This window comes from Rutidosis leptorrhynchoides, unplaced genomic scaffold (assembly GCF_046630445.1).
Source record: "Rutidosis leptorrhynchoides isolate AG116_Rl617_1_P2 unplaced genomic scaffold, CSIRO_AGI_Rlap_v1 contig29, whole genome shotgun sequence".
In the NCBI taxonomy this organism is placed as follows: domain Eukaryota; kingdom Viridiplantae; phylum Streptophyta; class Magnoliopsida; order Asterales; family Asteraceae; genus Rutidosis; species Rutidosis leptorrhynchoides.
In genome coordinates, this window is record NW_027266533.1 from 71,240 (window position 1) to 93,613 (window position 22,374).

General features: G+C 37.8%; 2 protein-coding genes and 1 pseudogene across 2 annotated transcripts; all 3 read right to left on the reverse strand.

The window, feature by feature from the left end:
* Positions 1 to 1,243: 1,243 nt before the first annotated feature.
* Positions 1,244 to 6,335, reverse strand: LOC139882617 (putative disease resistance protein At1g50180). Its single transcript, XM_071866900.1, has 6 exons — positions 5,309 to 6,335; positions 3,341 to 4,814; positions 3,169 to 3,268; positions 2,279 to 2,472; positions 1,421 to 1,614; positions 1,244 to 1,353 (listed from the first exon to the last, which is right to left on the reverse strand). The coding sequence occupies exons 1-6, from the start codon at positions 6,333 to 6,335 to the stop codon at positions 1,244 to 1,246; spliced, it is 3,099 nt and encodes a 1,032-aa protein (XP_071723001.1).
* Positions 6,336 to 7,797: 1,462 nt separating this feature from the next.
* On the reverse strand, positions 7,798 to 10,018 carry LOC139882618 (pentatricopeptide repeat-containing protein At3g09650, chloroplastic-like; annotated as a pseudogene).
* Positions 10,019 to 14,763: 4,745 nt separating this feature from the next.
* On the reverse strand, positions 14,764 to 19,605 carry LOC139882619 (disease resistance protein RUN1-like). Its single transcript, XM_071866901.1, has 10 exons — positions 19,115 to 19,605; positions 17,880 to 18,987; positions 17,728 to 17,799; positions 17,429 to 17,500; positions 17,120 to 17,344; positions 16,671 to 17,038; positions 16,126 to 16,561; positions 15,958 to 16,043; positions 15,665 to 15,863; positions 14,764 to 14,982 (listed from the first exon to the last, which is right to left on the reverse strand). The coding sequence occupies exons 1-10, from the start codon at positions 19,603 to 19,605 to the stop codon at positions 14,764 to 14,766; spliced, it is 3,276 nt and encodes a 1,091-aa protein (XP_071723002.1).
* Between the last annotated feature and the right edge of the window lie 2,769 nt (positions 19,606 to 22,374).

The window sequence follows — 22,374 nt, forward strand, 5'->3', positions numbered from 1 at the left end:
AAAAGCTGTAGCAATTAACTGGGCTGAAAACAGCAAATTGAGCCGAAGCCCACATGGAGCCCAATTCAATAAACGGCCTGTTAGTTAGGAAACAGTTGTTTTGGCGGGAAAATTTTCTCAGTCAGTTAGAGTAGTTATAAAGCTGTTAGAATAGTCAGCTAATTAATCTATAAATACATTTGTACAGAAACAAGATTCAATTAATGGAAATAAGTTTTCCCAAATAATTTTCGTTTAACAGTTCTTGAGATAAGGAAGTCGAGTCCAGCTCAGAGTGGTTATTATGATCGGCCGTCGAAGGCGGTTCATCGGTTAGATGATTCGCCTCTGAGGCTGAGAGGTTAGGCGTGCAGCTACGATCAGCCGTTGAAGTTGTTTCATTGGTTAGATAATTCATGTCTGTGCCCAATTTGGGGGTTTTCTGGAAAAATGACATCAGAGAAAGTTGGGATGACTGGTTCTTTCGGTTTCTTTTCTTGTTCGTGTTAACAGGACCACTTCCTGATGCACCAGAACTTAAACCTGAAACCTCCAAGGAAACAACTGGTTTTGCAACTTGGCTTTTCATTAGCATATGCACTGCACAAGATCAAAAGCCTGGATCAGTAAAAGGAAAAAAACCACATTTTGTAAACATGATCAGAGAGTTGCGTAGAATAATTTGTACGACTCATAACAAAGCAAACCAATCAAGTTCATCTAAGGAAAAATGAAAGAGCAAGGCACAAAACTTGTTGAAAACAAACTACTTATTGCTTTTGGAATATTAAACTTTTATAAGTAGGAATATCTGGTTTCAAAACTAAATTTCAAATAGAACAATTGAGCCATAGACCAAGAGTTTGCTGACCACGAACTCCGGGAAGATATCTAGAAGAAAGAGATGGAGTGCTATGTGGCTTGATTTCTGGGAAGTCTTCTGATAACAAAAAAACAGGGGCATGGTCCGAACCTTCCAGTTTGATGCTCAATCCTCCTTTCCACCTGAATATAGAATATAAGATGGAATTCCATCATCATCGTTCATAAGTGTTTGTAAATGAGGAGCTTGACATAGGGCTATAATGTATTAATGTTTACCTAGGGGTATAAAGACAATATAAATTGTACATTGCCATGTTTTATTTCAGCACTCTTCATAATCATACATATAGAAAAAATTGCAATGAGAATAAATACATACATATAGTCGTTCCTAAATTCTGGCATGCATACACACACTGTTTTTCATAGAATTGTTTTCTTATTGATAATCAGTTTTTGAAGGACACTGACGTGGCTCAATCCACTTTGAAGATTCTGTAATTTGTTGGATCTTGATATCTCCAAATGGGAGAGAACACATATCGCTTCCTTATGAATGATAAACTTCAGTAAGAGCATATGGTAATGAATAACTAGGTTTTGAGTTGAGGGAAACCTCCATCAGAACACACCATTACTCTACCATGAAATGTATCTTCACCTAATCGGAGCTTCTCTAAACTAGAGAGCTGCTCTAATGTAGGCATTGGATCCTCTCTAAGTTCAGACTCATGCAAAAATAAGCATGCTAGTTTTTCTCGGAACTCCGATGCTGATGGCAAGTTTGTCAATCTTCCATGAACCCGAATTCTGTTCCAAATTAGATGCAAATGTTTGGGTTTTTGCATAGATTAAGAAAATAAAAATGAAAGTAGTAATTTGATAAACATAGGTTTAGTAATATTAGCATGGGAATGATGTACGTACAATGCTAAAATGAGTTGAAAAAGTTGGTGGTGGATAAATGGGAAGACCATGTTTTTTCTACCCTAACTTGTCAAATTTGCATGTATTTTGCGATAAAAAAATATTTTTAGATTTGCATCTAATTTGAGACGGAGGGAGTATAAATTTAGTGAAATAAATTTCAAACAATAATGCAAAGAGTTAGAATTGCTTCAAGATACAGGGATGCAATTGTAAAAATGCAAAAAGTTATAACATCAAAAAAAGAAATGCAAAGAGTTAGATTAATGCAATTTGCCTTTTGCTGGTAAAAAAGCTAAAGTCTTACAAAAGAATTTGATTTGATTAGAGGATTCCACATGCCCCACGCGCCTTTTGTCCACTTGTATACAACACCACACTCATGTCCATCGGCACATGCCTGTATTCATCAGAACGCGAATTGAGCGTTCATAACCTGGTCATATTCGTTGGGTGTTTGAACTCTCTGGTCCATAAGGACACTTCCCGAAGGTGATTTAGCACTCTTCCTCCTGCTGAGTTTTTGCTGTGCAGGACAGAGTTCAACCTTTCTATGAACGATGGCTCCACATCAACTAATTTCAACTTCATAAGATTAGTCAACTCCTTTAATTCTTCTACATCCAACCACTCTGCACTAATGTTCTCTGCTGTATGCAGATTACTCATACCATGCAAATGCAACCTATTAACTCCACCCACAAGGCTGTATACAGTGGGAAATTGTAAATTTCTCAAATGCTGCAACCGAAGCAAAGAGTATTGAGGATTTAATCGATTTCTTTGGCCGAATTGATTTTGGGTTAGGCGTCGTGTATTATAAGGATGTCGTTTGGCTGAGTCAGCAAAATAGACTAATGTTACTTGACATGTCACCTTAACTAACAGTGATTTCTCGGTAATGACTCTTGTGTTGGACGGAATGAAAGTATGTTCTTTCCATTTTATCCACCATCAATTTTTTCAACACATTTTAGCATTGTACATACATCATTCATATGCTAATGATTACTAAGATTATGTTTGTCAAATTATTATTTTCATCATTGTTTTTTTAATCTATAAAAAAAAATCAAATATTTACATCTAATTTGAGACGGAGAGTACTAATATAAATTGTAAGTTGTCAGGTTTTATTTTAGCAAGTAGTACAACACACAATGGTCAAGAGCCAATAAAGGAAGAAGTAAAAATATAAATCATAAAAAAAAGGCAATGAAGACATTCCCTCAAACGAAAAAAAAAAAATATTGTATATAATAGACACACACTCTGTTTGTCTTGAATTGATTACTGCATCACAGTTTAGATCCAATTTTCCCTTCGAATTAGTTTTCCTTAATCCCATAGAATTGGATTCCCATCGAATTGGTTTTCATTAATTGCATAATGCTTCCTATCGATTATCAGTTTTTCAAGGGTACTGATGTGGCTCACCCTTGGAACTTTCTTCAATTCCAAGCATTCTGATATCTCCAGATGGGAGAGAACACACATCGCTCCCTTATGAATAGTAAACTCCTTCAATTTCTCGCATCTTAATATCTCCAAATGGGAGAGAACACACATCGCTCCCTTATGAATGGTTAACTCCCTTAGGTGTTGCTGCCTATGAATAATTAGGGTTTTGAGTTGAGGGAAACCTCCATCTGAACACACCATCTCTTCCCCTATAAATGTATCGTCATCTAAGCGGAGCTTCTCTAAACTAGGGAGCTGCTCCAATGTAGGCATCGGATCCTCTTCAAGATGAGACCACCACAGATATAAGCATGTTAATTTTGCTCGTAACTCGTGCGCTGCTGGCAACTTTGTCAATCTTCCTTCAACATGTAACTTTGTCAGAGCAGGAAGAAGTGGCGATGATACTATGCCACTTATGTTGATGTCGTCCCTACATGATAAGGACAATGTACTAAGGTGATTTAGCACTCCTCCTCCTCCTCTTGATGAGTTGTTGTGCAGGACAGAGTTCAACCTTTCTATGAACGATGAATCCACTTCAACTAATTGCAACTTCCTAAGATTAGTCAACTCTTTTAATTCTTCTACATCAAACCACTCTACACTAATGTACTTTATTGTATGCAGATTACTCATACCACGCAAATGCAACTTATTAACTCCACCCACGAGGCTGCAAAGAGAGGGAAATTCTAAATGCCTCAAACGCTTCATCTTCCATATCACATCAGATGCAAATGCAATATTTAACTTTTTTATAATTCTTCCACTCATACCCATTCCAAGTGTTAGCAAACAACTCAAATCACTAATGGATGATGGAATATGTATCTCTACCTCCCTCTCATCAATATAACTTGTTACAGTTAAGAATTTCAAGTGAATGAGACTCCCAATTGCCTCTGGCAATGTTATTGACCCATAAATTCTAGCGAGTTTTAGAACTCTTAGAAACTTGTATTTTTGGACCATGTCTCCCAATTGATCATTTGAAGCTAGGACACCATCGGGAGCCAATAGTAAGAAAGACCGGAGGTGAACCATGTTTTGTTTGTTCAAAACTTGAGCAATATTACCTGTGGTCACTGAAAGCCTGCGGATCGGTCGAGTGATGTCATCTTGAAAGCTATCAATATTATCTAAAAAGGATTCTTGTTTAGAGATTGATATAGACAAGTCTCGGATTAGATCATGAAGTCTGCAACTTTTGACCCTTCCCGTCCACGAGAGCTTTCCCACTTGAACCACACACCTATCTATCAACTGTCCCAAGTAAGCTTCAGCCACGTCTTCCATCGTCTCTTCTGTGTCCTGTCCACTCGGTATGAATCCCTCACCGATCCACAATTGCATCAACTCTCTAGCAGGAATGTCAAAATCTTCAGGGTAGTGGCTCAAATACTGGAAGCATGGTTTCAGATGGTATGGCAACTCATGGTAACTCAATTCTAGGATCTTGTGTACTGACAACTCTGTTCTTAAATATGACTCTAAGCTTTTGCTTATCTTTGTCCACTCAACCAATGTGTGCATTTTTGATAAAAGCCGTCCAATCACAACCAATGCTAAAGGTAAGCCTCCACACTTTCTCATTATTTCCTTTCCCAACTCAACTTTGCCTGCAAAACGAAATAGGCCTCAATTAGTAATTCATTATAGTTTCCAATCGAAGTTGTGAATTAGATTGAATAGCATGAAAGACCCTCAACGCAACATTGGTAGTCACGTAACTTCGTAGAAGGCATGTTTTTTGTGTTTACTTTTGATTTTGGCTTCGTTAGTTTATAATATCATTTTTAAAAAGAAGTTGAAAAATAAAATAAAATTATGGAAAAGTGTGTATGGTGTTTGGATTTATTGTCTAAAAAACAACTTTTAAACTTTTTTTATTATTATTTTAAAAATATAATAAATTAAGTTATTTCAAATGACAATTATAGAATGCGTTAAAAAATTATTTTGCTGGACAACTTTTTTACTTTTCCCCGATCCAAGAGAAACATAAAACAAATTCAAACACACACTAATTAACAAGTTCCAAGATCTATCCAAGTAACTGAATTCCTTGGAAAAATATAAAACGATTTGTGGAGAAACATTCAAAAAGTAATACCTTTGTTATTTTCGGTGAGGAGTGATTTTGTTTTAAAAAGCTCCCAACTTTCCTCATCATTTAAACACTTAATGTCGTGGATGAAACCTCTTGGATCTGCATGAGAAGCCAGATCTCTATTGCGGGAAGTGACCAATATTTTACTGCTTCCATTTTGAAGTGGGAATGCTGGTCTTAGAACGTTCCATGCTTCATTTGTCCAAATATCATCGAGTACCACCAAGCATCTCTTCTTCTTTTGCACTTCATAAAGCTTCTCTACCATTTCTTCATCTGTCAACTCATTACTCCGAGTTGTTGAAAGTTGGGATAGAAGTTTTTTCAGGACTTCTCCGGCGCTGAATTGTTGTGAGATAAAGACCCAAGCGAAGGCATTAAAATGATTTCTCACCTCTTCAAGATGAAACACTTTCTTTGCCAGCGTCGTTTTTCCGATACCACCCATTCCGCAGATGGAGACAACTCGACTCTCTTTCCTTTGATCCACCAGCTCAGCAGCCAGCGCTTTTGCATCTTCTTTTAATCCGATGACATATTCTTCACCGTGAGCATAAGTTTTTCTCCACAGTTGATCACCCCTACTTGTAGTACTAGAGCTTGAGCTTTCTGATCCAGTTATCGGCTGTATCCCCTGGTTGCGTAAGTTGTTGGCATGCATAGAGATCTTGCCTCGGATAGCTTGAATTTCGCAGACAACACCGTGAAGTTGTTTCCACTCTTTACAGATGCAAGCATACCTCTTGACCACTTTCATGAAGCCATTTCCCCTCCTGGATGCAATTTTAAGCACAAAAGATTCGATGACATCTTCAGCATCATAAGCAAGCTCTCTAATCTCAGAAAGCACAACACGGACGAGATCAGAGTCATGTTGCCTTTTATCTGCGTCACGCAAGTAACTTTGCAAAAGTATTAAGTCACGCTGCGTCTCCTCAACTTGGTCCTTGGCACCATATAGAAATTTTGCTTCGTCAGCAAGCAAGCTGCCAAGTGTAGAAATGACGGATGAGACAATAGACTCGGCCATTCTTGTGAAATGTGATTATTTTTTTCTACAAGGAAAATATATACAAGAATATTGGGTTTGGTTGGTTGGGAACGTAGTTAGTATGCAATTACTTAACTAATGCTATTTATAGTATTTCTTATGTCCCTCTCTCGTAAGCAAGAAGGAAGGTATATATATATATATATATATTGGAAAAGGAAAGGGAAATGAATAAAGAGACGTTAATAAATATGTTGTCGAAAAATGAAAATTCTTTACTTGGCATTTTAGAAACGAATTTGAATAAACGTTTTTTTCAAATTATATTGCGTAACTTGAGCACCACTCTTAAAGTAGAATTACAATCACCGACATTTTATCACAGCAGCAATTGACCAGATTAGCTACTTTGTTAAAGTCCTGTTGTTTTGCTTTTACTAATCAAATCTTATATATCCATTTCTCAGTTCCAATTCGATCACAAAAAAAAAAAAAAATCAGTTCTCATTTCGGCTTTCCATACATAATTTTCTTCTTCAACAGCAGTGAGCAAACACAGCTATTTTTGTGAATCTGTAATATTTAATGAAGAAAAAATTAAATGAGATCTAGATTTGGGGTTTTCTTTTACTTTAGTAAAGGAAAAAGCAAACGATAAGGAATAAAGAAAATAATTGTAGCATAGGAATTGTTTTTGTTTTTGTGCAATTCCTACTTTGGGTAACAAAAATTCATTAATAATGGTCTTCCTTTTTTTTCCAGCTATATTCAGATTCCAGGGTGGCTATGGGGTACTAAACGAATTTGAATGCACTTTCTACTTTGCTAAAGACATGTTCTAATGCATACCTTGGCATTTGAGAAACGAATTTTATTTGCAAAGCATCATTGGCTACACCTTCTTAGAGAAACGTAAAGAAAGGTATATATATATATATATATACAATGGAGCCGTGGATATATCTAGAATTTATTTATTTTGAAATAGAAAATTTGAGATCACAAGCATCTAGAGCTCTCGTTCGGGATATTATAACAATCGTAAGTACGCACTCAAACTTTACTTTATCGCGGGTTAGCTTCAACGGCTAGATTTGCCCCTGCTCAAATCCATCTCGTACTAAACCAAGAAAAATATCGGTTTTCAAACCGAAACAATCAATCTTTACTTCGAGTTTGGTAAATCCAGTGGCATCCTTGGCTAGGTTCTTAGAGAAACGTAAAGAAAGGTATATATATATGCTCAACTTAAAATTCTTCTCTCTTAAAAAGAAGAAGCTAAAATTAATGAATTAGTATTCCAACTATAGTGGCACAAGTAGGCAACACCCAATATTTATGGGTCACACATTGTAAATTTGTAATAACAATCCCATTCTATATCACAGTATCCACAATTACACTCAGAAATTGTGTTGGTTTCCTTTCTCTACTCTGAATTTCCAGTCCAAGCAACTAAGTATGTATAAATTCAGTAAAAGGGATCATACCAAAGATAGAATCAAACATAATCCTTGTCAATCGGTTCTAATCGCCATTCACTTCCGTAGTAAGAATTAGGTAGACCCAACCAAAATTAGAAGGCTTCAGCAGCTCTCTTCCTCTCACGTCTCCTATCCTTTCTGGCTTGTAAAGCATGCTTACTCGTAAACATCCTCGAATGCATCTCCACATAAATCTTTTCGTACTTGGTCTTATTTGGAGGTATCCCATTCTCTTCCATGCACACAACAATTTCTAAAGCTTTCTGAAAGAAGGCTGCTCTCACGCATATATCTGCCAAAGCATCTAGCAATCCTTCATCTGGCAACCCTTTGATTTCTCCCTTTTTCACCTGACATCTTTCTTTGACTTCTTTCCAGAGCAAAAGTGCCTCCCCTGGCTTTCTAGCCAATCCAATCCCATTTGCAAGACTTCCGTAAGTGGAAACATTAGGGTAAAATCCATTTTCCTTCATTTTCTCAACTAATTCCTTCGCCGGTTCAATCAAACCAAGTGGACAATACCCTACGACCAGCATATTCCAAGCAATTAAGTCCACATTCACTCAAGGGTCTTTAAGCATCTCGTCGAAAACCTTGTGAGCTAGCTTCGGTTGACTGGACAGCACGAAAGCTTTCATCAAGGTGGTGTAACTGATCTTCGTCGGAGCAATTCCTTTCGTTCGCATTTCATTAAATAAAGCAAGTGCTCCGGCACCGTCATCGACAAGTATACATCCGTCAATTAAGATATTGTATGACACCACGTCTGGCTGAATGCCTTCAGCCGACATTTCATTCAGAAGCTTCTGTGCCTCGTCTATCTGCAGCTGTTCGCAATAACCTTTAAGGAGAACATTGTACGTAATCCGATTAATAGGCACGCCAACTCTAGGCATTTTGGATAGAACTTGTCGAGCCTTTTCCACTGACCCTGCTCTTACAAGTGTCGAAACGACAGTTGTGTACGTTACGTGGTCGGTATGGCTAGCTTTATCATCCTGAACTCTCATGGCCTCCAACATTCTAACCGTATCATTAACATGCCAAGCCTTCATATAGCCCTTCATTAGAGTAGTGTAAATTCTAGAATCAGGTTTAAATGGTCTCGGCAACAATGGCGGCTCATCGCTCATTTCCACTGAATTCGGAAGCAGCTTTTCGGAAACCTCTTCCATGTTTCGACTTGAATCCGAATTTTCAAAACCATTTTCAGCTATGTCATCCAAATTCGATTCCCTCAGAATCTTGCAAAGATCAGTCCTCCCTTCTCTCATTGCTTGTACCATTTTCTCAGCTGTTTCAAATCACCAAACCCAACATATGCAGCAAAAGGGAATACAATGTGGTGACGCAAAAGGGGATATTCTTCTCAAGAATCCTCTCTAACACGAAAACAAGTAAATCTTTTCTTTCAGCTCTAGCACACAACTTGATCATAACATTATAAGTCCAAGCGTCAGACTCAACTCCTAAGCTAGGCATTTCATCAAACAGTTGTAAGAACATCTTACCATTACCCAAATTAGCACAGGCATTCAACACGGAATTGTAAGCTGCAGTATCTGGTTTAGAGTCCTTTACCACATCAGCATCCACAAAATTCCGAACTCATTGGCTCACCGCCGAACAGAGCTTTATAGCTTCAATCGGACCATCGTCGCCGGAGGATGCAAGGCGGCTCACGGCGGCGCTCCAGGCCTTGACATGGGGGAGATAACCAGAGCGAAGCATGGACTTGATTATGGAGGACGCGTATAACGTTTGCCCCATCTTAGCGGCGGCCACGGCAAGTAGGCCAAGTGAATTGGCGTCAAGTTGATGAAGCTGGCGTTCATTACGGAGGCGTGTGATGATTGACTGAGCACGTGTGAGGCTCGACTGAGTATTCTGATAAGATAATTGAGAAACTAACCGGCTAAGGCAAGTCGGAGTTGGGAGATGAGGGGAGTGAGTGTAATTTATCCAAGCTTCTTCTGTTTTCCTCTGGCGGAGGAGGAACAATAGTGTTTGATCATTGCTGTTGGAGTCTAACTGCGAGAAGACGGAGAGGTCGCCACCGCCGGCGGCGGTGGGGGGAGTGTGACCGGTTGCCGAATGTAGCCGAAATGAACGGTTATGAATTATTATCGGAGAGCGAGAGGAGCATTGGAGAGAGAGTGTGTGGAAGAGAGGATAGGGGTTGGACGACGGCGATATGGTGGTGGTGGTGGTGGATGATGGTGGTGGTAAGGTGGACATGGCTTTGGGAGAGATTTACAGAAATATCTTTATGCAACATCTGGGTGGGGCTCCATAATTTGATACAACATGATATTTTACTACTATACTTGAATCTTGTCCTATTCTTGGTCTTGCAATTTATGTTTGGTTATGGGAATAAATGGGAGAAAACAAGCATGGCTTCCTTATGAATGGTAAACTTCCTTACGTGTCTTTGAATATGAATAATTAGGGTTTTGAGTTGAGGGAAACCTCCATCTGAACACACCATCTCTTCCCCCATAAATGTATACTGACCTATCTATCGGTCGAGTGATGTCATCTTGAAAGTTATCAATATTGTCTAAAAAGGATTCTTGTTTAGAGATTGATATAGACAAGTCTCGGATTAGATCATGAAGTCTGCAACTTTTGACCCTTCCCGTCCACGAGAGCTTTCCCACTTGAACCACACACCTATCTATCAACTGTCCCAAGTAAGCTTCAGCCACCTCTTCCATCGTCTCTTCCGTGTCCCGTCCACTCGGTATGAAGCCCTCACCGATCCACAATTGCATCAACTCTCTCGCAGGAATGTCAAAATCTTCAAGATAGTGGCTCAAATACTGGAAGCATGGTTTCAGTTCGTATGGTAATTCTTGGTGACTCAATTCTAGGATCTTGTATATCCACTCTGTTCCAAACAAAAGACACTAATCTTTTGCTTACCTTTGTCCACTCATCCAATGTGTGCATTTTTGATAAAAGTCGTCCAATCACAACCAATGCTAAAGGTAAGCCTCCACACTTTCTCATTATTTCCTTTCCCAACTCAACTTTGCCTGCAAAACGAAACGTATGCCATGCCATGGCACATCATTCTAATCAATGAACGAACTATCTATGATGATGCATGCATGTCAGTCATAGAGGTATCAATGAATGAACTATCTATAATCGATAAACTCTTTTTGACCCCAAAATGACGAATTTTAATAAATTAACAATCATACTCATTATTTTCGAAATCGGGTTCTGCTACACAGCGATCCTTAGCAGTAGGAGCGATATTGAGATCACCTGTGAATACACAAATAAAAATCAAACCCCATTTCATAAAGAAACTCCATTAAAGCAGTTGAATGAACAGTTGAATTGATAAATGACTTGAGTAGCCGGTGCGGCCTTTATCAGAGGTACGTGTGCACGAGAAGTACGATTCATACCCATCTGCCATTGCCAATTCTGAGGTGAGCTCTTGCTTCCTTAATTTGGTTTCCTACGAAACTTTTTCAGCTTAATTCTACAGAAAGTGAAATGATTTTTTTCGAATAAATGAGAAATGGAACCTGGATGCAGATGATGTCAGCATCGAAGGAGTCGAGTAATTTACGGAGAGAACCGAATTGGGAGATGCGTTGTCTCAGGCCATTAACGTTGTAAGTCACTATTTTCATTGTTCTCCGTCGCCAACGTCGTCGTCGTCGTCTCTCTCTCTGTATTTGGTTATTGATAGTGGTGGAGGAAGAAGAAGAGACGCACGACGTCGTTTTTGTAATTATTAGTATTATTTTAACTTGGGAGGATGCCTTAAACAAGGGTACAACTCGTTATGATGTTAAACAATGCTACAGCTCGGGATGGTATTAAACAAGACTACAACTCGCTATAATTTTTTCGACTCGAGTGACGTCCGTTTCTTTCTGGGGATATGTACTGATTGACTAAAGTAAAAAAATACTATCATTTCATGCAATGAGCTTACTGATCTAGTACTTATCGTCCGCGGGACGACGATTTCAGCTCGGAATTACTCGATCAAGTCCAAGATAAGTTGACGGCTTTAAGAGAAGTCGTTTCGAAACGAAAACTGTCACTCATGTCCTCCGCGAAGCAAGGAGGAGAAGACGGTGAAATACTTTGTGATGACGATGATGAAGATTATAATGCCGCCACAGTCTACCTTCGCGTGGACTATAGGAATTATTATGATAATGGCAATCCTAGTGACAGATTTGAATGTTATGCTGTTGGCAACGGAAAGATTGAAGGACTAGAAAACTACGACAAAATTGCAAGCGCGAAACTTCCGAAAGATCCTTTATTCGCATTCGATAATGATTTCTTCGAGCCTTCCATGGTCGTAGTTGGTAAAAAAGTATACCTCGTCGGTGGTGGAAAAAGCGTGACAGATACTTCCCAGCCGTATAGTTATTCATATGAATGGAAATATTTTGGAGAAGTATATTGCATGGACACAACTGCACCTGAAACTGGTTGGAAGGAATTGAAACCTCTCATTAAGCCGAGATGCAAGACTCAGTTAGTCCCTCTCAATGGAAAACTTTATGCCTTTGGACATTGGTTGATCGCAGATAAACATGACAAGTTTGAAGTTCCTCCTAATGTCGAGTTGGCAGAGGTTTTCGATATCGAGAATAATGAATGGAATCCGCTTCACATCACTCCTACTACAGGCATGGAATTAGCTTGGATCATCAATTGGTACGCTCTCATTCCTGACAATAATAAAAAAGTTGTCCTTTGCGGCCTAGGCGGCGAGCTCTATTGTTGTGATTTGGAGAGCAATACATGTTGTTTTTATGATCAAGACTTCTATGAACATTTCAAATGTTTGAAAAACACTTTAAATACTAAGACATGGTTCATGTTGTGATCAAAAGCCAGCCCAGGATGGATATAACTTATATTTTACAGGATGGGATAAAATATATTGCTATAACTTGCTAACCAAGACATGGTTCCCTCAAGTGGTTGCTGGATTTGTCCGTCGCAAAATTGTTGCTATTTCTATGGGCGATCTTGATGTGAGGGACTTCCAGATAGTTAACTTGGGTGATCAAAGATTTTGTTTGACACGGCATGACTACACTCACTCAACAGTCTATTGGACCAAATTTGTCATCTCCGGAATTTCTAGCGACGGTACTCCAAGGGCTTCTTATTTTTTAGTACTACTAAGAAATTCTTGGTCAGAAAGTATGTTCATAGCATCAACTGCTTTACTATATGATCGACCAGACGATTTGGAAGTGGTGTATACATTAATCTGATGATTTTTCTCAATTTGATCACTCGATCTCCATCGAATGACATTTGGGACTACTACTCTTGATCTTTTATCCTCTAGAGTCTAGATTGATTCTTTTCCTCAACATTGAAGTTTAATATATCACGAACACCTTCGTTTCCCTAATGATGGGTAGTAGGGCCCATTTGATAGCAGGGATTGGACTGGACATCCCTCCTATCAAATGGGCCTCCGATCAAATGGGCCCTAAAATTTCGCTTTGATTTTGCACTCCTGATCATGTCGATTTCCTGACGATAAAGAAGAAAGCTTAATTTAAATCATGACGATAATTAAGGGAAATGAATGTGTTCATGATAATTAAACTTTAGGCTATATATATCAAGTACATAATTGTTAATGAAAAGAATTATCTAGAGGATCGAAGATCAAGAGCAGTCACAAATGTCACTGGAGGGAGATCAACTCGAAATCGAGAAATCATCAGATTCATGTATAGAATATTTGTTTGTCGTAATTATTTCAAATACACTCTGATCGATCATATAGTAAAGCATTTGACGTTATGAACATCCTCCTTTCTGAACAGGAATTTCTTAGTCCAATAGACTGTTGTGTAGTCATGCCACGTCACACAAAATCTTTGATCACCCAAGTTAACTATCTGTAACTCACTGGCAGATTGGTAGTCACTGTCATATTGGTTCTGATAAATCATCCCGGGACAACTTGGCGACGGACAAATCCAGCCACATCTTGAGGGAACCATGTCTTGGTTAGCAATATATTCGATTACCTCCGGTAAAATATAAGTTAAATCCATCCAGGGCGGGCTTTTTCTCCCATGAAACATAAGTCTTCATAGGTTTTGTCAAGCATTCAAGATGTTTATAAAAGTCTTGATCATGCTCCGTCGCTAGGAAGTATGATTTTGTTAGGAAACTTAACGGAGAGGTATGAAAAATGACGTTGACTTTTTCGGGGTAGTAACTTGTTAAGAAATTCACTGTTCAGGTATGAAAAATGCAATTATCCCCTAGGGCTGGGCAAATGGGCTGCCCGGCTCGGTCCGGGCCGAGCTCGCCAGAAAATGAGTCGAGCCGAGTTGAGCCTCAAAATTTTCCGATCTTCAAAATCGAAGCCTGAGCTCGGCCCGCTTCCGATCCCGAGCTGATCCCAAACTGTCCATTTAAAATTTTAAAAAAAAAAGAAAAAGAACTTTATTTTCTTGAATTTTGAGAGAGGGTTTGAAAATTTGGTACTAAGTTAAGTATTTAAAAGCCACTCTGGTTGTTTTTTCGCCAAAATTTCACTTCGCCGCCAAGAATTTTATTTGACTTTCAAAATTTTCAAATCCTATAACTAATTTTTTATTCGTAAGTAAATACTACTACATGGATATAGTTAGAATTTTTTTTTGACAAAAATATACTTGAGAATTACATTACAAAATTTTATATTAATGAAACTAAATTTTAGGTTTAATAATTCTATAACTTAATTTTTCAAAAAAAAATAAATAAATTGAGATAACTTAATTTTTTTTTTTTACAAAAGCCCGCGGGCAGTCTTGGACCGGCTCGGCCCGAGCCCGCCAAAAGCCCGGGTTCGTCGATCCCAAGCCCAAAAAAGTCCGCCTTTGAAACGATCTTTATTTTCTTGACCGGGACCGCTCATTTTTCGAGCCGATCCGAGCCGATTCCGGGCTTACCGTCGCCGACCAAGGGCTATTCTAAACGGAAATGAAGATGCTGAAATATGACCATGCTCCGGCAAGCCCAAATCGGCTGGAATCCAACGCAAAACGAGGAGCATCGTGAGGCCAAGCCATCCACGATGAAGAAGGAGACGTCGCCATTTGAGAATCGCCAGCTCCGCCACTGTGAGCCGAGCTCCGGCGATGCGAAACGAACTCAACCAAGCTCGTGCATACGAGGAGAGAGAGCCGACGCTGTCCACGCCGAATGCAACAACCACCGTCGCATGGTCATATTTTAGATATTGAAACTACGAGTTCCTTTGGTAGATCAGACCATGATGATGACATTGAGATGAATTTTCAGTACTCAAATTCTTAAGATCCAGTTGAAAGGTTTGAAGTTCAAAGTCAATGAACTGATTTTAAGTTCAATGAGTGTGGAATATTTAATTGGAAGCTTTGAAGAAAAAGAGAAAATCCTTCGTATTTAGAATTAAAAAAAAATACTCGGACTTTCAAAAAAAACATATTAAAAAAAAATTGAATCGTGGGTTGCAAGTCTTGCCTTTACAGATCATTGTAATACAGCTCATACAGATCATTGTATATTATTTCAAAATCATTTTATTTCTAAAATAGAGTGAAAAAAGAGTAAAATTTTAGAGCTACTGAATGAGAGAAAATAAGGAAATTGGTAATTACTCACCTAATACCAATTATAACATATTTTAGTGTCATAACATAACACTAACATATAAAGGAAGAACATAATAATTAGACCAAAAATTATGCCAACTATAAGATAACCTAATACTGTCATAACATAACACTCACCTAATACCAATTATAAAATAATATTTGGGAAACCCATAGATAGAGGCCAGGGCCAAGTGATGTTTAGTTGGGGATTTCTATTTTGATCAGCTTCCCATACCAACTTCCACCCGCTTAATTTGACATTGTTATACTCCAAAACGTTATCTATTCGGATTTCGATTTCGTCTCCGGCATCAATATGTTTATCCCCAATGTTCCAGTAACTTAACCATAATGTAGCGCCATTCCCATCTTCTGTAAAGCTACTATACAAAGGCACATAACCCCAACTCATTCCCTTTGTCAAATTGACTATTCTAATGCAGTGGAAATGTATTGATGCATCAATATAGAAAACAGATATTCAAGGCACGTATCTTGAAACCAGGTTTTGATGGCACCACAAATGACATGAAATTCCCCTTATGGATGTTGTAACAGTTTGGAACCTTCTTTACTGGGAGGAAAATGTTACATATGTTAAATTCATACATTACCTGCAATTAATATTATGCAAACAATTAAATGAAATAAATAAATACAAATATTTAACTAATTCACCAAGAAAATTAACATTACCTTGAGTGGAGTGTTGTAGATACATGTACCACTGTTAAAACTTTCTAGATTGACCTTGATGTCTTCCAAACATTCTGATCTGTACAGTCCCAAACTTTCTATAACGTGTGAATCTACATGTCCAATTGTGTCTAACTTAAACCTGCCTTCAATCTCCACCAATGAAACTGTGTTGGTTAAATCACTATGAAAGATTTGGAAACCAATGAAATTGTGACGGAGATCTTCAAACTGCTTTATGAAATTTGGGATTTTTTCCACAGATGTACAATCGATCAACTGAAGTCTTGTCAAAAGACTTGGAAGCTTCTGAATAATTTTGAGCCTTGTGCACTTATTTAAAACAAGTTCCTCGAGCTGGGTAAGGTTACTTATATCAGCGGGAATACTGCAAAATGGGTTATAAGATAAATTCAAGAGTTTTAAACTACCGAGGCTAAAAAGACCCAAAGAAATATCATCATCAGATAAATTGCAGTTTCGAAGTGTCAAATGAGTAAGAGAAGAAGGGAATAAATAAAGAGGACTTTTTCTAGGTGGACCACCAAGATCTGATATTTGAATAAGTAGAGGAAAATTGATTTGAGCCAAATCCACTTAGATCTATCTCTTTTAACCAATCCATTTTCTCCAAAGCCTCAGGTAACTCAACAAGAGATGAACAACCCGATAAATGAAGTTCTTGAAGAGATGTTAACACATTGATATTCCTTGGAAGCTTCTTCAGGTTTTTGTACCATTTGAGATTTAAAACCTCTAGCCTTTCTAAACGTCCAACGAATGCATCGAGCGTCACCAATTTTGTACAATCTTCCATTATCAAACTCTTAAGACAAGGCGTACCGGTAAAGTTTGGGATCGTAACGAGTTGATGGCAATGGCTTGCATAAAGAAACTTCAAAGATGGAAGGCTCTGCTTAAAGATAAAAGTTAATCATTACCTACAGTGACACAAGATACTACAAGAAATTAAATTAAACTACTAATATTATACCATTGCTCCTTCCCAAAGACGTTTGATTTTGCTGTAAGATACATCAAGAGAAACCACCTTCTCCAAAAAAAAATCTGGGGGTATGCATTTCATTGGAAACCCATGCCAACAAAGCCATATCAGATTCTTGGGGAAGTTTTTGTGATTCCCAATAAGATTGCCATAATTCAGCTTAAGCAGCTTTACGTTTTGAAGCCCTGTGAATGCATCAGCGTCTACATTTCCCTATTAACATAAAGGAATCGTTAAATGTTAATATTCATCACTCACTTCTAAATATGACATTCAACAAAATTCATTCATACTTACATTTTCTTCTTCAGATTGATCTGCCTTCAACCAAGAAAAGTCAAGAGTGATACCTTTCACTCTTTTAGTGCTCTGAAAAACAAGAATATACAATTAGATATCTTCTTGGGAAGAAGTTCATCACATATGAAATGAGTAGTAGTTCCTACAATTCTTTCTTTCAGTAAAGCAGATTCTTCCATATCCTTCTACGTTTTCCAAGCAGATGCTTCCATATTTTCATAAAGGGACCGTTCGATGTTAATATCCATAACTCACTTCTAAATATATGTCATTCAGCACAATTCATTCATACTTACATTTACTTCTCCGGATTGACCTGCCTTCAACTGGGAAAAGTCAAGAGTGATACCTTTCACTGTTTCAGTGCCCTGCAAAACAACAAGGATATACATTTAGATATTTTCTTGTGAAGAAGTTCATCACATATGGATTGAGTTATAGTTCTTACTGTTTTTTCTTTCAGTAAAGCATATGCTTCCTTGTGATTCCATATCCTGCTACGTTTTCCAAGGTCATGAAGTGATTCCTGACGAACAATTCCTCTCCCCATATCTCTAATTAGGTTATGCATAGAAAACCGGCCTTCATGAATTTTCAACAGACACCTATCAACTAAATTTTCAATTCCTATTCTCGAGTAGTGACCACAACCATCGAGAATCTCAACCATGTTGTCATTGTACTTCTTGTCAACAAAAAAACACGGAATGTCCAGGAATATACTTTGGACATCATCATCTGACAGAGAATTATAGCTTACTCTGAGAACATCCTGAACTTTCCTATCAGGAATTGCTTTTAATTTTTTTAACATATTCTCCCATACATCTACACTTGTTTTATCAGACAAGGAAGCCCCCAAAACTTCAAGAGCTAATGGAAGTCCTCCACAATGGTCGACGATTTGTTTTGAGCACTCCAATAAATCCTCAGTAGGTTGGTCTTTCCCAAATGCATGCCAACTAAATAGTTTCATCGAATCTTTAGCGCCTAATCCTTCCACTTCAAATTCGGAGACTTCATGAGACCTCAAAGTACTTAGCACATTTTTATATCTAGTTGTGATGATAATCTTGCTGCCCGGGCAAAGCTGTGGTTGGCTTCCAAATATTTTCTCTAACTGCTTATGTTCATCAACATCGTCAAGAATGATAAGGACTTTTCTACATTGTACAGCATCTCTTATATTCTGTATTCCTCTTTCTACACTTTGCACTTCAACTGGTCTCTTTAAGATATCCGAAAGGAGTTGTTTTTGAATACGAATCAAACTACTTGTCTCCTTTGCTGCATCTCTAATATCTGCCAGAAAGCTACCGCCATCAAATCTCTCCACATTCTGATTGTACACATTCTTGGCAATAGTCGTCTTCCCGATTCCACCAATCCCATATATTATCGCAATGCCAGCTTGTTTTGACCCATCATTTAACCAAGAGTTAATGTCTTCTGTTATAAAATATCTTCCGGCAATGTAGGTTGGAACATTCAACATCGGCCTTTCTAACTTCTTTTGTACCTCTCTCACTATGTCGTGAATAAAGTCAGCCTCATGCCTACAAATCAAAATTAAACTTAAAATGCAAATTAAACTTAAGTTTTTGCTAATCAAATAGACTTTATTCTCACACAGTCATATCATATATAAAGTTTATTTAATGAATTTGTAGCTTAAGATATTACCTGTTATTCGAATCCATCCCAGCAAGATCTGCAACTTCCTTAAGAGCAGCCCTCCACTTTTCAATCTTATGCTTGTCATTCTCCAATTCAAGCTTAGCAAATGCTTTGGCAAAACTCCCCATCTGCCACCTAACATGAGAGTGATCGACTTGGTAGAAAACTGGTAAGACATCATGCTGAGCGGTTCTCCTCTTTTCCAAGATCATGACAAGTTCGTCAAGACACCAACTTGAAGATGCATAATTTTCCGATATAACTATGACGGAGACTTTGGATTGTGTAATTGCCTTTTCAAGTTCAAGCTTAATAGCTTCTCCTCTAACAATTTCATCATCATCTCTGTAAGTATGAACTCCTTCACGTTCCAAAGCATGGTAAAGATGGTCGGTGAAGTTCTTTCGCGTATCTGCACCTCGAAAACTCAAGAAAACATGGTAAGTACATCGAGACGATGATACACATGTTTTATCGTCCCTTGCCATGGCAGCCATCTATCACTGCAAAAGAGACATGTCAAATATTCACCTCAAAAGCACTAAATAAAGCACGATATAAGTAAAATCATGATCACTAAATAACACAAGTCGTGCCTGAAATGCCTAAAAAAAGTCTCCTTCAGGTCGTCTCTACTAGGGGTGTCCATGGTTACGGTTCAAACCGAAAAATCAAACCGAACCGCACGGTCTGGTTTAGTTTAGTCTGGTTTCAAAAAAAAAAAATTGTACATTGTGGTTTGAATCGAACCGAACCGTTTTAATAATAGTTTAGTTTGGTTTAAAATATTTTAGTTCGGTTCAAACCGATTAAAACCGAAAAAAACTGAAAATAAGCCATTGGATTTTCTAGCTCATGTCCCATTAATTAATCCATAGTTAGGTTTAGGTGTTTTTATAATCCGTATTTTGTTGAAATAAAAGTTAATTTTTTCTTCCGATTTTAAGAATATATATATATATGTGAGTTTATTATTATATGAAATTTATAAATGTAATATGTTCTTTTATAATCTTTATTTTGCTGCTTTGAAAGTGCAGGTTGCGGTGCATTCAAATGAAGTTATCGTTTTATTATGCTTTTAGTTTTTGTTATGAAGACGAGATAATATTTTATTTTGTAGGCTACTAATTTATTTGAATGTTAGTTTCACTTTCTATTATCGGAGGTTAAATGCGTATTATTTAGATATTTTGCTAGGTTCCATTTATACAGGTTATTGATTTTATATGTTAAAATTTAGTTTGAACCGAACTAAACCGTTTTATATTAATTTAATTTGGTTTGGTTTGAAGCTAGAAAACAGTTCGGTTTGGTTTGAAAAATCTCAAACCGTTTTGAATGTGGTTCAGTTTGGTTTGGTTTCCAAACCGGACCAAACCGAACCATGGACAGCCCTAGTCTCTACAACTTTAAGAAAGAGAGTAAGGAATGAAAAGAGAGCTTCGTCGATGAGGAGGAAACTTCGGAAAGGGATTCAAATTTGGAATTAGGGATTTATCATTCAAATTAGGGATAGGGATTGAAGATGGGTAAGGGATGGAAGGCCAGGGTTTGGAAGAAGAAGACATCGAGATGGAAGGACGCCACAATGAGTCAGGGAGGATAGGGACGGCGTCGTTTTCAATTGTGCCACAATGAGCTGATCGACGTCGTTTCTATTTCTTGTTGGGGTTATATTCGTCAGAGTTTTTATGATGGCAAAGTGGTGATTACAGCGGAATTTCAGGCTTAATATATAAAATCCATTAGAAGAGGAGGAATGCTCAAATTCTGAGCTGCCACGTCACTCAATCTGTCTTCAGTATTACCTTAGATATATTGATTGATTTAATATGATACAATATTTGTAGGAAGAATAAAGGCAATAGACAATACTACTCATGATTCCATTATTTGACTAATATCAGAATCATAAGCAAAATAATACTTTCTACTAATCAAACCACCAGAATCCTTATTCATCAAAAGAAGCAAAATAATACACTGGCAATTTATCCTATCAACACAAATTCTAACATAACTTTGCTAGGTAATACTTAAACCTCATTAGCTAAATGGCTTTTGGCTTGATTTGGATCGATTTAAGGATCTGATGCACCTGATTTTTCACGTCCAGGATAGGCTGGCATTTTGTCAAACAACTGCTGGGCATACTCCTACTGTTGCTTGGTCTTCAAGACATTTGATGTTACTGCTTCCCTTCTTCAACCAACAAGCAACAATCTGGATATCTCCTAGCTTCAAGATATTTTTCCTAGCTTCAAGGCAGTCTAGTAACAAAAACAGAATCAACTCCTTAAAACAGAAACGCAGGACCAACCGATGAAGAACAGGTTGTAGGCATTGAAGTTTACTTGCGTCCCAAGGTATAGTTGTAACTCTGTTTTCTTTCAATTCTGGAGATACTACACGCTGCAAATTGACACTTCTATCTTCTGTTGTCAATTGTAATGCTCCAGCTAGCCATTTTTTAGTCAAAATTTTTCTGGATTCTCACAAGCATTTGATCAAACAGTTGTTGTGCTTAGAAGAAAAACTTGAAAAACAAGCTACTTTGATGTCTCTCTTGAAAAACAAAATGATTGGTAATTCCATGCCTGCAAAAGGAGTTATATGAAGCGGATTCCATTCGTTATTCTCGATATCGAAAACCTCTGCCCACTCGACATTTGGAGGAATTATATACTCGCCATAAGTATATAACCGAGTCTCGTATCTTGGCTTAATAAGAGGTTTCAATTCTTTCCAACCAGTTTCAGGGGCAGTTGTGTCCATGCAATACACTTCTCCATAATGTTTCCAAGTCCATTGGTAGTTATAACTTATAACTATATTCCTGAGTTTCTTCACCACCGCCGACTAGGTATACTTTTTTACCAGCAACGCCCATGGAAGGAATGAAGAAATCCTTACCGGAAGCGAATAAAGGATCTCTTGGAAGTTTTGCGGTTGCAATTTTTTTCAAGTTTTCTAGTCCTTCAATCTTTTCGTTGCCAATTGCATAACATTCAAATCTGCTGATAGTGTTGACATCATAATCCATGCGAAGGTAGACGGTGGCAGCATTATGCTCTTCATCATCGTTGTCACAAGGTATTTCATCATCTTCTCCTCCATGCTTCGCGGACATGAGTGACAGTTTCAAAACGACTTCTCTTAAAGCCGTCAACTTATGTTGGACTTGATCGAGTAATTCCGTGCTGAAATCGTCGTCCCTGTCAACGATAACCACTATATTAATAAGCTCACTTGTGAGTGTTCTG

Coding starts and splice junctions, on each gene's coding strand:
- LOC139882619 (XM_071866901.1), bottom strand. CDS start 19,605: ATGGCTGCCATGGCAAGGGACGATAAAACATGTGTATCATCGTCTCGA. Junction 18,988..19,114: donor GGGATGGATTCGAATAACAG/GTAATATCTTAA, acceptor TTTGATTTGTAG/GCATGAGGCTGACTTTATTC. Junction 17,345..17,428: donor ATCAATCTGAAGAAGAAAAT/GTAAGTATGAAT, acceptor TTATGTTAATAG/GGAAATGTAGACGCTGATGC.
- LOC139882617 (XM_071866900.1), bottom strand. CDS start 6,335: ATGGCCGAGTCTATTGTCTCATCCGTCATTTCTACACTTGGCAGCTTG. Junction 3,269..3,340: donor AAAACCCTAATTATTCATAG/GCAGCAACACCT, acceptor GGAGATATTAAG/ATGCGAGAAATTGAAGGAGT. Junction 1,354..1,420: donor AATGGTGTGTTCTGATGGAG/GTTTCCCTCAAC, acceptor ATCATTCATAAG/GAAGCGATATGTGTTCTCTC.